This window comes from Oryzias latipes, chromosome 12, assembly GCF_053564925.1.
Source record: "Oryzias latipes strain Hd-rR chromosome 12, Olatipes_Hd-rR_3.1".
NCBI lineage: Eukaryota > Metazoa > Chordata > Actinopteri > Beloniformes > Adrianichthyidae > Oryzias > Oryzias latipes.
Genome location: NC_136248.1, coordinates 19,872,005 through 19,885,490, shown reverse-complemented (window position 1 = coordinate 19,885,490; position 13,486 = coordinate 19,872,005). Strand labels below are relative to the sequence as shown.

General features: G+C 39.9%; 1 protein-coding gene across 1 annotated transcript; it reads left to right on the top strand.

The window, feature by feature from the left end:
• The first annotated feature begins 534 nt into the window (after positions 1-534).
• nup155 (nucleoporin 155) lies at positions 535-13,181 on the top strand. The gene is made up of 34 exons (XM_004074772.4): positions 535-786; positions 1,039-1,185; positions 2,962-3,099; positions 3,195-3,291; positions 3,402-3,472; positions 4,123-4,215; positions 4,338-4,601; positions 4,685-4,758; positions 4,875-4,966; positions 5,059-5,156; positions 5,225-5,392; positions 5,466-5,566; positions 5,675-5,845; positions 5,931-6,041; positions 6,154-6,248; positions 6,337-6,422; positions 6,557-6,698; positions 6,779-6,845; positions 6,915-7,030; positions 7,401-7,504; positions 7,632-7,765; positions 7,878-8,069; positions 8,203-8,341; positions 8,406-8,541; positions 8,646-8,799; positions 8,879-8,983; positions 9,561-9,715; positions 9,808-9,937; positions 10,010-10,123; positions 10,225-10,345; positions 10,415-10,525; positions 10,824-10,960; positions 11,064-11,170; positions 12,431-13,181. Exons 2-34 carry the CDS (start codon positions 1,041-1,043, stop codon positions 12,567-12,569), a joined length of 4,107 nt encoding a protein of 1,368 aa, XP_004074820.1. The 5' UTR covers positions 535-786; positions 1,039-1,040; the 3' UTR covers positions 12,570-13,181.
• Positions 13,182-13,486: the final 305 nt, after the last annotated feature.

The window sequence follows — 13,486 nt, the reverse complement described above, 5'->3', positions numbered from 1 at the left end:
TAAATTTTTCTTATGTCTTTGTTACTTGTTGGCACTTTTTGTTTTTAGAAAATCTGAGATGTGCATTACAACAACTGAAAGGATATTCACACATTTCAAATAAGAATATTACATAAGAATAACTAAAGTATTCTTATGTAATTTTTTTAGGTTTTACTTGCTAATTAACCCTGGAGAACCCACAAAGTCAAATTTGATTGCTTGTTTTTATTTCTTTTTTTTTATTGGCTCCTTTTAATTGATGTTTTCCAAAATGAACAAATTAAAAAAAAATGTCAAATTAACTTTTAACTAGCCCAGATGAAAATTGTTCTTGGGTTCTATAGATTAAAGATTAAAAATACAGAATATTTGCCAAATAACCACTGAGATTTGAATAGAAATAATACAATAATTCTTCCGTTATTGAATGTTATAAAGCCTTACAGATTAATTGACAAAATGTAAGATTTAATGTAAAAATGTGTGTAAACCAAGCAATTTAATAAAAAACAACATTTTTTAAAATTAAAGTAGTCCAAGGAAAACTGGGTTGGGCTGGGCATGTTTTACATGCAATATAAAACCGACCTATTGGCGGCAGCACTGAAGGTGTTTATTCAAATCAAGAGAAAAACGAAGAAAGAAAATATGACGTCAGTCTACCGGAACTAAGCTTCTGTGCATGAGGTTGGCGGGCTGCTACTTGTGTCTGTTTGGATGTTTTCTTTTCAAAGTTGCTGGTGAAGTGGAGCAAACGTCTTGTCGGTTAGACAAGTCAGTATCACGCAGAATCTCTCCAAAAAGGTATACTATAAAAAACTAGTCCGGTAATGCCCTATTTTACACTTTGATACTCGTTAGCTTTCAAGCTAATAATAACGCCTTATTGCCAGTTAGACTGCTAACCGGCGGTTTGGCGGTTTTCAAACATAAAGTTGTTGATTAAAACGTTTGGATATCCACATTAATCTCAGCTACATTTGACCTTAGGATAAATTTGATAGTATTGTCCTTCGTTCATTCTTATTGATGGCGGTCTTTTTTTTCTCACCAAAGCCATGCCGTCCAACACTGGACCTAGCAGCCCTGCTGCTGCTGCCCTTGCCGAGGCGCTGGAGAACTCATCCCGGCTGATTGACAAACACCTTCAGGAAGATCGCTGCTTTCCAGAGCTGTCAGAGCTGCTTAGCGTCCCGTCACACAGTGAGTAAAAAGTCCCAGGATACGAGTCCCAGGAAGAGCTGTGTATGTTTGCAGTTGGGATTTCATGTCTGAGTTTTCTTTGAACTTAAAGGTTTGCTGTAAGAATTGTTTATATTTTCTGCTGTTCATTATTATTGTGGTAGTTATCAGTTTCATAAATAACCACATTTTTTTAACACGGTAAATAAAATACTCCATCCTAAAATTACGTAAATTAAGTTAAAATAAAATCAGAAGAACCGTAACCTACGCATTACATTGCAATACGAACAGAAGGACATGCATAAATAAATCCAGCTAAACAGAATTTTCGTTTTATTTATTCAATTGATGTGAATCAGGAGAAGATGAAAAATGCAGTCGCAAGAGTCCCGACACCGCGGTGATCAAAAATCCCCCACCGTCACAGCTCTACTCACCTTTTTTGTTTCACTGCTGACCTTAAGTTGGGGGTGTGAGGCTGTAAGGTAGCTGGAGAGCATGTAAACAGATGGGCGACTCGAAGTGGGGGTTGCTCTGCGCCAACGGTCCTGCCCACAACTTGGAGGAGAATTACTAATGAACTCCTACTGCTCTGCAAAAACTGTACTAGAAAAAATAATTTTTTATGCTGTTATAAACACTACATGTACGACAGAGTTTTAGGACCAGTTTACAAAAATATATATATATATATTACGACTTTTAAGTCATAAACTTTCAAGTTTATATCTCATAAATTTACGACTTAAAATCTTGTAAATTTACGAGAATAAAAGTTATAGATTAACGAGGAAAAAACACCAAAGTTTTCCGTTTATCGGAGCCTAGCTAGCTTGAAGATGAAATATGTGGAGCCTTTTGTGAAGCTTTTTTTTTCGGATAGGTTAAAAAAAAACAAAGAGATTTTGAACCTTTTGGCGACTCAAAATCAGATTATTATCAGTGGAGTGGCTTTCCGGGGTTCGGTGTCGATAAAGCACAGTTTCGTGTGTAAAATAAGGAGCTCAGACACGTTTGGGTGCAGAGGACCGCTGCAGCCTTTATTTTTCTTTTCATTTTATCTGTCACCTTACGTCATGAACCTGTCATCCGAACACCAATGCGGAAGTAAACAGTGTTACATACGCCTTTTCCTCCAGATGAAACGTCCCATTTCAAAATAAAACAATAAAGAGGAATAAAAATAGTCAGTTAAATTAGCATTAGAATGTTGAATATACCAAGTGCTCCTCCTCAGACGGAAGCATCACACAAACGTAGAGATCTTCTCTTTGGTGGAGGAAGACAGGATTCAAGTGGACAGCTGCCTGCGGGGACACCGATTTCTTCATCAAGGGGCTGCAGAGATCCTGCAAACCACCCATCAATAAATAAAACATTAATAAATCGTTATCAATAAACATACAGCTCACCTGTTCAATTGAGTTTAGTCAGTCTGCTCTGCTGCTGCGCGGCGTTCACCTGCTGCTCTGTATGCTCACTTCCACTTCAATCTCGTAAATTTACGATTTTTTTTCTCATAAATTTACGACTTAAAATCTCGTAATTTTACTTCTTTTTTTCGGTGGCTCTAAAACTCCGTTGTACTACGTGAAAGATGTCTTCAGGCGAAATTTTTCGTTTTGTTACTAGTAACATATATTCTTGTGTTTTCTTTTTCTAAAGTTGCATTGACTGATCACTGTTCTTTACTCTTGTTCTTGAACATCCAACTTTTTCTTAAGCATGCAACAAGGGAAGAAGTTTCCTCTTAATCCGTTGTTTTTCCTCTGCTTTTTCGTCATGTTTCTGTAGACATGCCATCTCTATCTGGAGTCTCAGATATGGACTACCCTCTTCAAGGACCTGGCCTGCTGAGTGTGCCAAACCTGCCGGAGCTCAGTGCGCTCCGGCGAGTTCCTCTACCTCCTGAACTGGTGGAGCAGTTCAGCCGTATCCTTTCAGCTCAGTAGAAATCTTAAGATTCTAAAAAAGGATTTTATTTTGCTTTTCAATGGAATTTGAATTCAGCTTAACCATTTTTTTAGACATGCAGTTTAACTGCATGATGGGAGTTTTTCCTGAGATCTCTCGAGCATGGCTTACTATTGACAACGACATTTTCATGTGGAATTATGAGGATGGGTAAAAGACATTTAAATTATAAATGGTCATAACCATGCCAGATTGAACTTGTAAACTTGAATCAGATGTGTAGGATAACCCTTCATCTTTTCTGTTGAACTTTTTTTTAGAGGGGACGTCGCCTACTTTGACGGTCTAATTGAAACTATTTTGGCAGTGGGTCTCGTTAAACCAAAACAAGGTAAAACCAAACTGTCTTTAAGTAAAATACAGTATTGAAACCAAAAGAAGAAAAATAATCAAATTTTACAAGGATGAAGTCCTAAAATAATGACAAAACAATTGTGCAATTACCAAAATTGACAAATGCTCATTTCTTTAAGCAAAAAATGCTTCAAAAAGTTGTAATTTTGCATGCACACTTTTTCTACCAAAAAAAACAATTACATTTGGCCTTTTTAAACGTCTTTACAAAGACAACCAAACATTAACTGTTTAATTTGTGTTGTATCCAGAGAAATGTGATGGATGTCACATTGCTATAGCGTCTTACTGAACCTGGTTTCCTTTTTTGTAAATGCAGATCTTTATTCTGATGTCTTTGCAACTTTAGTTTTAAAAGCATGATTTTTTTCTTCTTGTAAAATTACGACTTTAAATAATATATTTACAATTTAATTCTAATGAAATGTTGACCTTTTGTCTAATACATTTATGACCTTTTTTCTCATAATTGTACAACCCCCCCCCATTATTTTACAACTTTATTTTAATCGATTTTTTATGGTTGCCTCAATACTCCGTCCTACTTTCAATATTAATTTTCTGTTAAACTATACATGTATTATTTGGTTTAGTTTGTTTTTTAATGGCTTCTTTGTGTCTTTTTAGGGATTTTACAGCCACATATTCACTACCTCTTGGTGCTAGCCACTTCAGTAGATGTAGTAATCCTTGGGCTCAGTTTCCCGAAAAGCCAAACTGGTGAGTTTTTCCTTTTATATTAACATTAACAGAAACATTTTGGGAATCTCCAGCAGCTTCATGGCCCCTCCCCCACACGATCAGGACATCTGAAGAACACGCTGTTACCTCTTTTGTTCCAGGACTGAATGACAGCATGTCTGGTGGGATGCAGCTTCTGCCGGACCCCCTGTTCTCTATCCCTACCGACAACACCTACATCCTGTCCATCACATCCACAGACCTGGGCCGTATCTTCATGGCGGGGAAAGATGGCTGCCTCTATGAGATAGCGTACCAGGCTGAGGCAGGGTGGCTCAGCCAACGTTGTAGAAAGATCAACCACTCTAAAAGCACTTTGTCCTTCCTTGTTCCATCTGTGCTCCAGTTCTCCTTTTCTGAAGACGGTGAGGAACGCTTACATTTTGTCACGTAGACTCAGATATGTTGCAGATCTTCTGAAATCCTCTTTTGTCTCAATCTTCCACAGATCCTATAGTTCAGATTGCAATTGATGACTCTCGCAACATTCTCTTCACACGCTCAGAGAAAGGAGTCCTGCAAGTATGGCACCCATGATTGTTTGTTTGTTGTAACCTCTTTATTTTGTAATTTTAGTTTATTTTTAAAGGGCAAATTTTATTGAGTGAGCTGAAGTATGTATTTTTGATACGTTGAAGGTGTACGACCTGGGTGCTGATGGTCAGGGTATGGGTCGCGTGGCAACAATGTCCCAGAGTGCCATAGTTGCAGCTGCTGGAAGCATTGCCAGGTAAAGCTGTGCGTTTGTGTTTTATTTCCCCATGTGACAGACGGTCTTCACTGCTCACTCAAATGGATTTCTGTTTCATTTCTCTTTTCAAGGACAATCGATCGCTCCGTCTTCAAACCCATTGTTCAGATCTCGGTAATCGGCAGATCCGAGTCTTCCGATTGCCATCTGCTTGCTGTCACTCATGCAGGTACAGGCTATAAACACAGAAGACTCTGTTTAACATGCTGGACTTATTCTAACGCTTTATTTTTGCAGGTGTGCGTCTGTACTTCACCACCGCGCCCTTTGCTCTTCAGCACCAGAAGCACATTGCGGTGCGGCCTAGCCTTCTTGCTTTGGTCCATGTCCGTCTGCCGCCTGGGTTTTCGGCCTCCTCCACTCTGCAGAAACCATCAAAGGTCCACAAGGCTCTTTACAGCAAAGGTAGAAAACCCAACCCTAAGCTGCATCAATGACTCTACTGTGAATTATTAGAATACATCCCTAAACCTTACAGGTGTTTTGCTCATGGCTGCCTCTGAGACGGAGGATAGTGACATCCTTTGGTGCATCAACCATGACTCATTTCCTTTCAAGAAACCTCTAATGGAGACGCAGGTGTGCATGGAAAAAACATTACATACATTAATTCTGCTTATTTTAGACACAAAAGAAGTTTAATGGCCTAATTATAATTTACTACCCTTTTTCTGCATTTCATTGCAGATGATGTCTAATGTTGATGGGCACTCGTGGGCTCTGTGTACAATCAGTGAAGAGAGGCCGCAGAAGATCTTTACTCCTCTGAACAGGGAGCAGATTCCTATTACTGATTCCCCCTTGGTCGTCCAGCAGCACAACATCCCTTCACAGAAGTTTGTCCTTCTGTCTGCAAAGGTAAAAACTTCCGTTTCCACTAACACAGTTCCATTTTACTGTGGTGGAAACATCGCAGCCTCGTGTACTCTTCTTGGTCTTGTAGGGAAGCCACATCTTCCAAAAACTGCGGCCAGTGGATCAACTTCGACACCTCCTCGTTAGCTGCGTTGGAGGAGAAAGCGAAGAGATTGAACGCTTCTTTAAGCTGCACAGAGTAAGATGTTCCTACAGTTTCCACTTATTACAGCAAGATGTTCAAAGAGGCTCGTTTCCTTAACCTTTTAGTAAGAGATTTTGGTTAATTTAGGATTTGCTTTTGTTTTAAGGAGGAGCAAGCCTGTGCCACAGCACTGATTCTGGCCTGTTCCAGCGCTGCCTCTGACCGGGAAGTTTCCCAGTGGGCCACAAGAGCATTCTTCAGGTTAAACTGGCTTTATAATGCCATATTTATACCTCCTTACTATCTTCACAGCCTTAAAGTGTTCTCCCTTTTCCATGTGGATAAATAGATATGGTGGAGAGGCACAGATGAGGTTTCCTGCAGCCATGACGGCTCCAAGCACTGTAGGACCCATTATGAGCTCTCCAGCACCTGGTAAATATGCTGCAGCCACTCAACCAAATGACAGAAGTATCTTTAGACTGTCACAATCATTTTTAATGAGACAGAAAAAACAGATGACTTGATGAAACCAGGAAAAACATTTGTCTTTTCAACGCCCTCACCAGGCATCGTACCTCCTGCTCTGGCCACACCATTTACACCAATGCATTCTGGGTCGGCCCCCATCACTCCCATGTCAGCTGGTCCTGAGGTGATCTTCTCTGGGAAACACAACGGAATCTGCATCTATTTTGCTCGCATCCTTGGGTAAGAAACATGTCCTCTTTGTGGTGTGAGAGCAACATCTTAGTCAGAGATTTGATGGACTGTTTGACCTTTTTCCTCAGAAATATCTGGGACGGCAGTCTTGCTGTTGAGAACACTATTAAAAAGGGAAATCAGGCTGTCAGCATTGTAAGTGTTATTTTAATATATGAAACAGTTCAGTGTTCAGAATAATGCAGAGAATATTTTTTTCTGCAGCTTGTCAGCAGTGTCGATACTCTTGAACTTGAGTCTGTCCTTCTGGAGCTGAACGGTTTGCAGGAATTTCTTGATAAAAACTCTCAGCTCAGTCCTTCCTCTCTCGACGCTGCGAGGTGACAACCTTTCCTTTTTTATCCAACGTATTTTTCCTCTTATTGTTGTCCGTTTAGGCATGTCATTGTCAGAGATCTCCACATGTGCACGATTAGTTCAGAAAATCCTTCTGTTATCTGTTGATAGGCTCTGACAATGGAAAAGTGGTTTGACAAGTTTCAGTTTTTTCAGTTTGTGAAATGCTGGATTTTTTTTTTATGTATAACAAAAATGGACACATTTGTCTTTTTTGATAATATTTCTCATTTTCTCCTATTAGCTATGAAAAAGCTAAAAGTGGGCAAAAACTTTTAGCATGGTAAAAGTCTCTATGAAAATGAAACCTTTATAAAATAATGAAATATATTTTTTGTTCTTTCATTTAATTAGTTTTAGCTCTCCTGCCAACTTACAGCAAAGGCTGCTGGGATTTATGCGCCCTGATGGAGCCAGCTCCCAGCAGGTTCAGCAGGAGCTCCAGAGAAAATTTCACTGTAAGTTTTATGTTCAGTTTACAAATTTTAGCATCATTCAAAAAAAAAAAAAGAGGAAATATTTGACTGGACTACTGCAGACATTGGTCTTTCTAACTCAAAGTTTCTTTGTTTCTGTTTCATCCAGCCAAGGCTCAGGTCTTTGAAAAAGTGTCCTTGCAGAGTATCCAGCATTTAGTGCATCGCTCATTTCAGACTTTGGCCCTCTGGAAGCTTCTCTGTGATCATCAGTTCAGCCTGATCATGGCTGAGCTGCCCAAGGTACCTGTACAAGCAAATAACCCCTTTTTCTTTTAAGAAATATTGTTGAACCATCTCTACATTTCTGCTCTCTTTCTTTACTCTGTGGCCTTTTTATTCTTGCTGTTTGTAGGAATTTCAAGAGCAGATGAAGGGAGCTAGTTTTAAAGATGTAGTGATCCGGGGCAAGGAGTTATCCGGAGCCCTAATTACAGGGCTCATTAACGTGTACATCAAAGATAACGCCTCCGTGGACGCCATCAGCAACCACCTACGAGACCTCTGTCCTCTGCTGTACAGCAGTGACGACAGCATTTGCTCCAAGGTACATAAACAAATAGATTTTTACGTTTAAATGTCTATTTTTGCACTCATTTAGTTGTTAGACCTACTTATTAACAATATCTTTTTTATATTGCTTTGTGTTTTTTTTTTTTTTTTTTTTGTCTTCAACTTAGGCAAACGAGATGCTGCAGAGCTCTAAACAGATCCAGAACAAAATGGAAAAGGAGAGAACTCTGAGAGAGTCACTGCGGCGCTACCAACAGATCAGCCAGCACACAGACCTGGCTCTCGTTTGCTCTCAGTACAGGCAGGGTAGGTGCATTTAAGAGCATGCTCTGTTTGGAGTTCTGCTTGCTCATGGTCCTCCTCTCCTCAGTGCGCTTCTATGAGGGAGTCCTCGAGTTGTGCCTCACAGCAGCAGACAAGAAGGATCCACAGAGGCTTGGCCCTCACTTCTACAAAAATGGAGAGCCTGAGGAGGACAGAGTGGGTCAGCAGGCTTTCCAGGAAAGGTCATTGTGGCAAAAAAAAGTGATAAACAGATCTACTGTGAAAGGCAGGACTATTATTGTAAACAATTTCTTTTTGAAATGTTTTCTTTTTTACCCATTTCCAGGCTTTTGTGTTATAAGTGCATCACAGACACCATGCAGGAGCTGGTGAACCAGAGCAAAGCTGCTCCGCAGTCTCCCAGTGTCCCCAAGCAACCTGGACCTCCTGTCATGACCTCTGACCCTAACATGCTTAGCAATGAAGAAGCTACAGCTCACGTACGTAAACTTTTTGTTTTCTTCTCACCACTGTGAGCCTGAGACGCGTCTCCAATGCTAACCTGTGGCTTTCCTGTAGTTTGAGCAGATGCTCGGTCTGGCTCAAAGGTCCCAGGACGAGCTGTTCCACATCGCCCTCTACAACTGGCTGATTCAGGCTGACCTGACTGACAAGCTGCTGGAGGTATCGAGCATCTTATAATACTAAAGTGTCATGTCACCTTTGATGTAATGCAAAATGAATTAGCCAGTTGGAAGATTACGGTAAATCTGGGTGCACTTTATACTGTGTGCCAGCAGATGGCCTCGAACCCAACCCACTTTACTCCTACATTCATGCAGATTGTTATTCCCACATGTTGCATTAGACTGAGTACAATATTGGACAGATTTCTATTGTTTTATTAAAAATTCAATATTTTCCTGCATCTTTTAAACTGGAAATCTTCTGTTTGTGGTCAATATTGGTAGGAATCAAAACAGACTTGCATCATTAGTATTTATATTTAGCACTATTGAACAGCCCCTGTTATTTCATGACCCCAAGCTTTTGGACTTTCAAAATAAAGGATAAGCTGTGAGTCTGTTTGCAAAACACCTTTTAAACTTCAGCTCAATGTAAACAAAAACAAAAAAAGCAACACTTTACTAAAGAATTATTTTATGAATGACGTGTTCATGAATAGCTTGGTTCCACTGAGTGGGACCACACAACTAATGATCACTAATCACAAGCCTTCCTTCTGACCTTTGTTTTCCAGGTAAATTCTCCATATTTGGAAGAACATCTGATGCACATGATCAAGCAGGACCAGAGCAAAGTCCACAATATGGACCTGTTGTGGCGCTATTACGAAAAGAATCGTAACTTTGGGAAAGCGGCTCATGTGTTGGCTCGCCTCGCTGACATGCACAGGTTCGAACGGAGAATCCTAGGGAGGATTTCAGCAAGTAACCGATATCAGAAACGCACACATCAACTCCACTTTTCTTTTCTGGTTGGCTCAGCACTGACATCTCTCTGAAGCAACGTTTGGAGTACATTGCTCGAGCCATCCTGTCTGCAAAGAGCTCCTCCAGTATTTCTGCACACGCATCTGATGGAGAGTTCCTCCATGAGCTGGAGGAAAAAATGGAGGTACGGAAGAGCCGTGTGGGGAAACCATTTCAGCGGCCGTCCTTTCTCTAATTGTTTTTTTCTTTTTGTTAGCTTGTGCGTATTCAGGTGCAGATCCAGGAAACCCTGATAAAACAGTACTCCCATCATCCCTCAGTGAAAAATGTCATCTCCCAGTTGGACTCTGAGCTAATGGACATTACAAAGGTAATTGGAAAACAATAACAGGCTAGAGAAAGCTTTTTCTTCTCACTTTAAAGCTAACGTTTATAAAACAAGTGATTTTTTTTTTTTTTTTTTTTTTAAAGCTCTATGGAGAATTTGCCGACCATTTCAAATTATCTGAATGCAAGCTTGCCATCATACACTGCGCAGGACACGCAGACCCGATCTTGGTGCACTCTTTATGGCAGGAAATCTTAGAAAAGGGTAAGTCAAACCTCAAGTTTGCCCTGCCCAAAAGTGTTACAAGTCACTTTTGAGTGCTTTGCTTTCCAGAACTTGGAGACAGTGTGGCCATGAGTCCAGCAGACAGGATGAGGTCTCTGAATCTGAAGCTGGTATCTCTGGGAAAGATCTATGCTGGAACACCAAGATATTTCCCTCTGGGTACGCTTTAATTACCTTCAGTTTTAGTCGTGTTCGAATTTTCCACCTCTGTGTTTGCAGTTTTGTCAACAGTAATATAATTTGACTTCCCCTTTGCATCATTTATACAAGTATGCCTCAGGGGGCGAGGCTCCTCATTATTCTTGCCCTTTAGCCAGCATGTTCAAACTTGTCTCGTCTGCAGAGACAGTCATTGGTTTTATATACATGCTCGGCACTTGTATGCGCGATCGCTTCTGTCCCCAGCCATGAACCTGATGAGTTTACAATGTTAACGAGCGCTGATGAATGATTGCAGAGTTCCTGGTGAAGTTCCTGGAGCAGGAAGTCTGTCGACTCAACTGGGATGTGGGATTTGTCACGTCCACCATGCTGGAGATCGGCGTGCAGTTGCCACGTCTGCTGGAGGTCTACGACCAGCTCTTTAAAACACGAGTATGCCTCTCCTGTTTCAGAACAATAATCAAACTCTTCAAACACAGATTTTAAATAAACTCTGGGTTAAATAGTCTCATGCAAGGTATTTGATTTTTGTCAGGATCCATGCTGGCAGCGGCTGAAGAAACCGCTGCATTTGGTGGAGTGTATCCACGTGCTTCTCTCAGGATATGTGGATGACCCCAGCAGAGTACCAACATATGACAGGTACCAGTCAAAGCAGCGTAGGTGGAGGAACGGCTGCAGCTCGGATTCCAGGGCGACTCATGAGCAACTATTTCCTGCTTATAACTGCCAACCTACTTCATCAATTTGATTCAATATTGATGAACTTTTCAAATGTTCTATACAAACCCATTTGATGAAAACTTAGTATCTCAAAGCTCTGGTTTATACTGAATAAAGAGGAACTTTTATTAACAAAATGAAGAATTTTTGCATTTAATCAGTTTTCCCTGTAAGAAACCTTTTTAAAAGTAAACATTTTATGATTTGATAAATCCATTTTTTGGATTAGCTAGAACGTGTTAAGCACAGCTTCTTGAGTGCGCGTTTAGCCCATGGTTTTCACACCGTACAAGCAGGGAGGGGCTTCCTTCCCTTTTTCTTATTATTCTGCTTACGAGCACACATCTGCCACCAACAGTAGGAGAGGTTTGGTGTGAAATGTCGAAGCGGTTCAAATCTTGTGAATTTTTGTCAGAATTCTTTCCCTACTCACTACATAGTGCACTATATAGTGCGTTCGCCATTTTGTGGTGTTGTCTCCATCTACAATTCCAAAATCGAGTGCCCTAGAAATTTCCCAGAAGTCTCTGTGAAAAACTAGATTGGTGAATAGAGACCACAATGCATTGCGTCTGAAAAATTTTCGCCAAAAAATGTATTTAAATGTATATTTAGTGAGCAGGCTGAGCAAAAAAGTAGTGAGCATGGTGTCTGAATTGCTTTTCAAATTCTGGGCACTAGACAATCTGTCACTATGTAGTTTTTTTTTTGCAGTTGGGGAGTAGGGTGAGAATTCGGACACGGCCTTAATGTCATAGAATTTAAGTCGTGCACAGATGCCAATTATTAATTTCTCCTCCATGATCAGTTTTCAAACATTTCGAAAGGACTCCATCCATACTTTACTACCAAATCAGAATCCCTGACTGGTCAAAGTTTGACCTGGGTTAACTTTTGGTGCATGATTGTGTGTAGAGCCTGAAAATGCTGGTAAAACTTGTGTAGCTACGAGTGAATCTGCGAGCTTTGATCGCCTGTTTATTTATTTATATATATATATGTAGACTTTTGATTGGAAGTGGCTGCTTGAAGGTGCGTTGTCGAGGGCGGTGTGAATGTAGTCCAAGTAGAGATTGATGTGATTTGAACTATTCATAAAACTCAGCTCTATGATCCAAGCTAAAATTATTAAACAGATTACACCAAAATAAAAATAAAAACTTTGTGTTTTTATTTCAGACGCCGATTTACAAACGTCTGCCTTGACAACATCTGCGGATACCTGGTGGAATTGCAGTCTCTGAGTCCAAACGCCACCCTCCAACACATCATTGGAAATTTTAAATCACTGCAGGCCAAACTGGAGAAACTCCACTGAGCAGCTTAGGAGATGCTGGATCTGCTGGCCTTAAGTGTATAAAGTGCATTGGGCCAACACAGTTAGATGATGTTTGGATTTAGTAACAATTACATTTTTTTGTATGTTGCCAGGCAGTGGGAGTAAATCGCTGCAGAACACAAAAGCAAGTTTGTTTTATAAATTATTATGTGAAATTTGATGCTTTGTAATGAAACAAATTTGGAAAAAAAATTCTTTGCAAGTCGTTTGTCTTTTTCTTACTGTTACACAAAAAGAACATGCTGATTCATAAAACAAACCTCCCATCTGCATAAGTTTGCAAATATTTTTGTAACGATTAGTGACTGGAGTGATTTTTTTTGTTTGTTTGTTTTTTGGACAGTTGCCTTTCAACAAATAAATGTAACTATGTACATAACGTGAACATAATGCCATCTTTGCCAGGGCTCAGTGACACACTAATAGCTGTAAAGGACTGGTTTGAATGGTTGAACGGTGTGCATGACAGCCTTTGTGAACGTTTTTAACTTGGTGCTCCCTCAGTGTCACTGAAACCTTTGGCTTGTATTTTTAGTGGGAAAGAAGCTTTTGTTTTGTTTCGTTTTAAAGGAAATAAAACTTCTAAATTTGTGTTTGTGTTTTCCTGGTTACAGAACAGCTTTAGTGTTTTGTAAATAAGCAGCAGTGAGGAAAATCAAATTATGTTTAGAACTGCTATTATATCAATTAGACATTGGTTTTCTCCTGTAATTTCTAACATTTCAGTTGTTGCTGATCATTTCCAATTACCTGTTCTCTTCAATACACAAGTAATTTTTGTTTGTTTTTGCAAATCTAACGTCAATTTTTTATTGTTTATACCGATAGGTAAATGGGAAAAAGATTGACTGAATGCCAGTTTAATCTAAGAGATAAATAGGTTATCTGTATGTTTT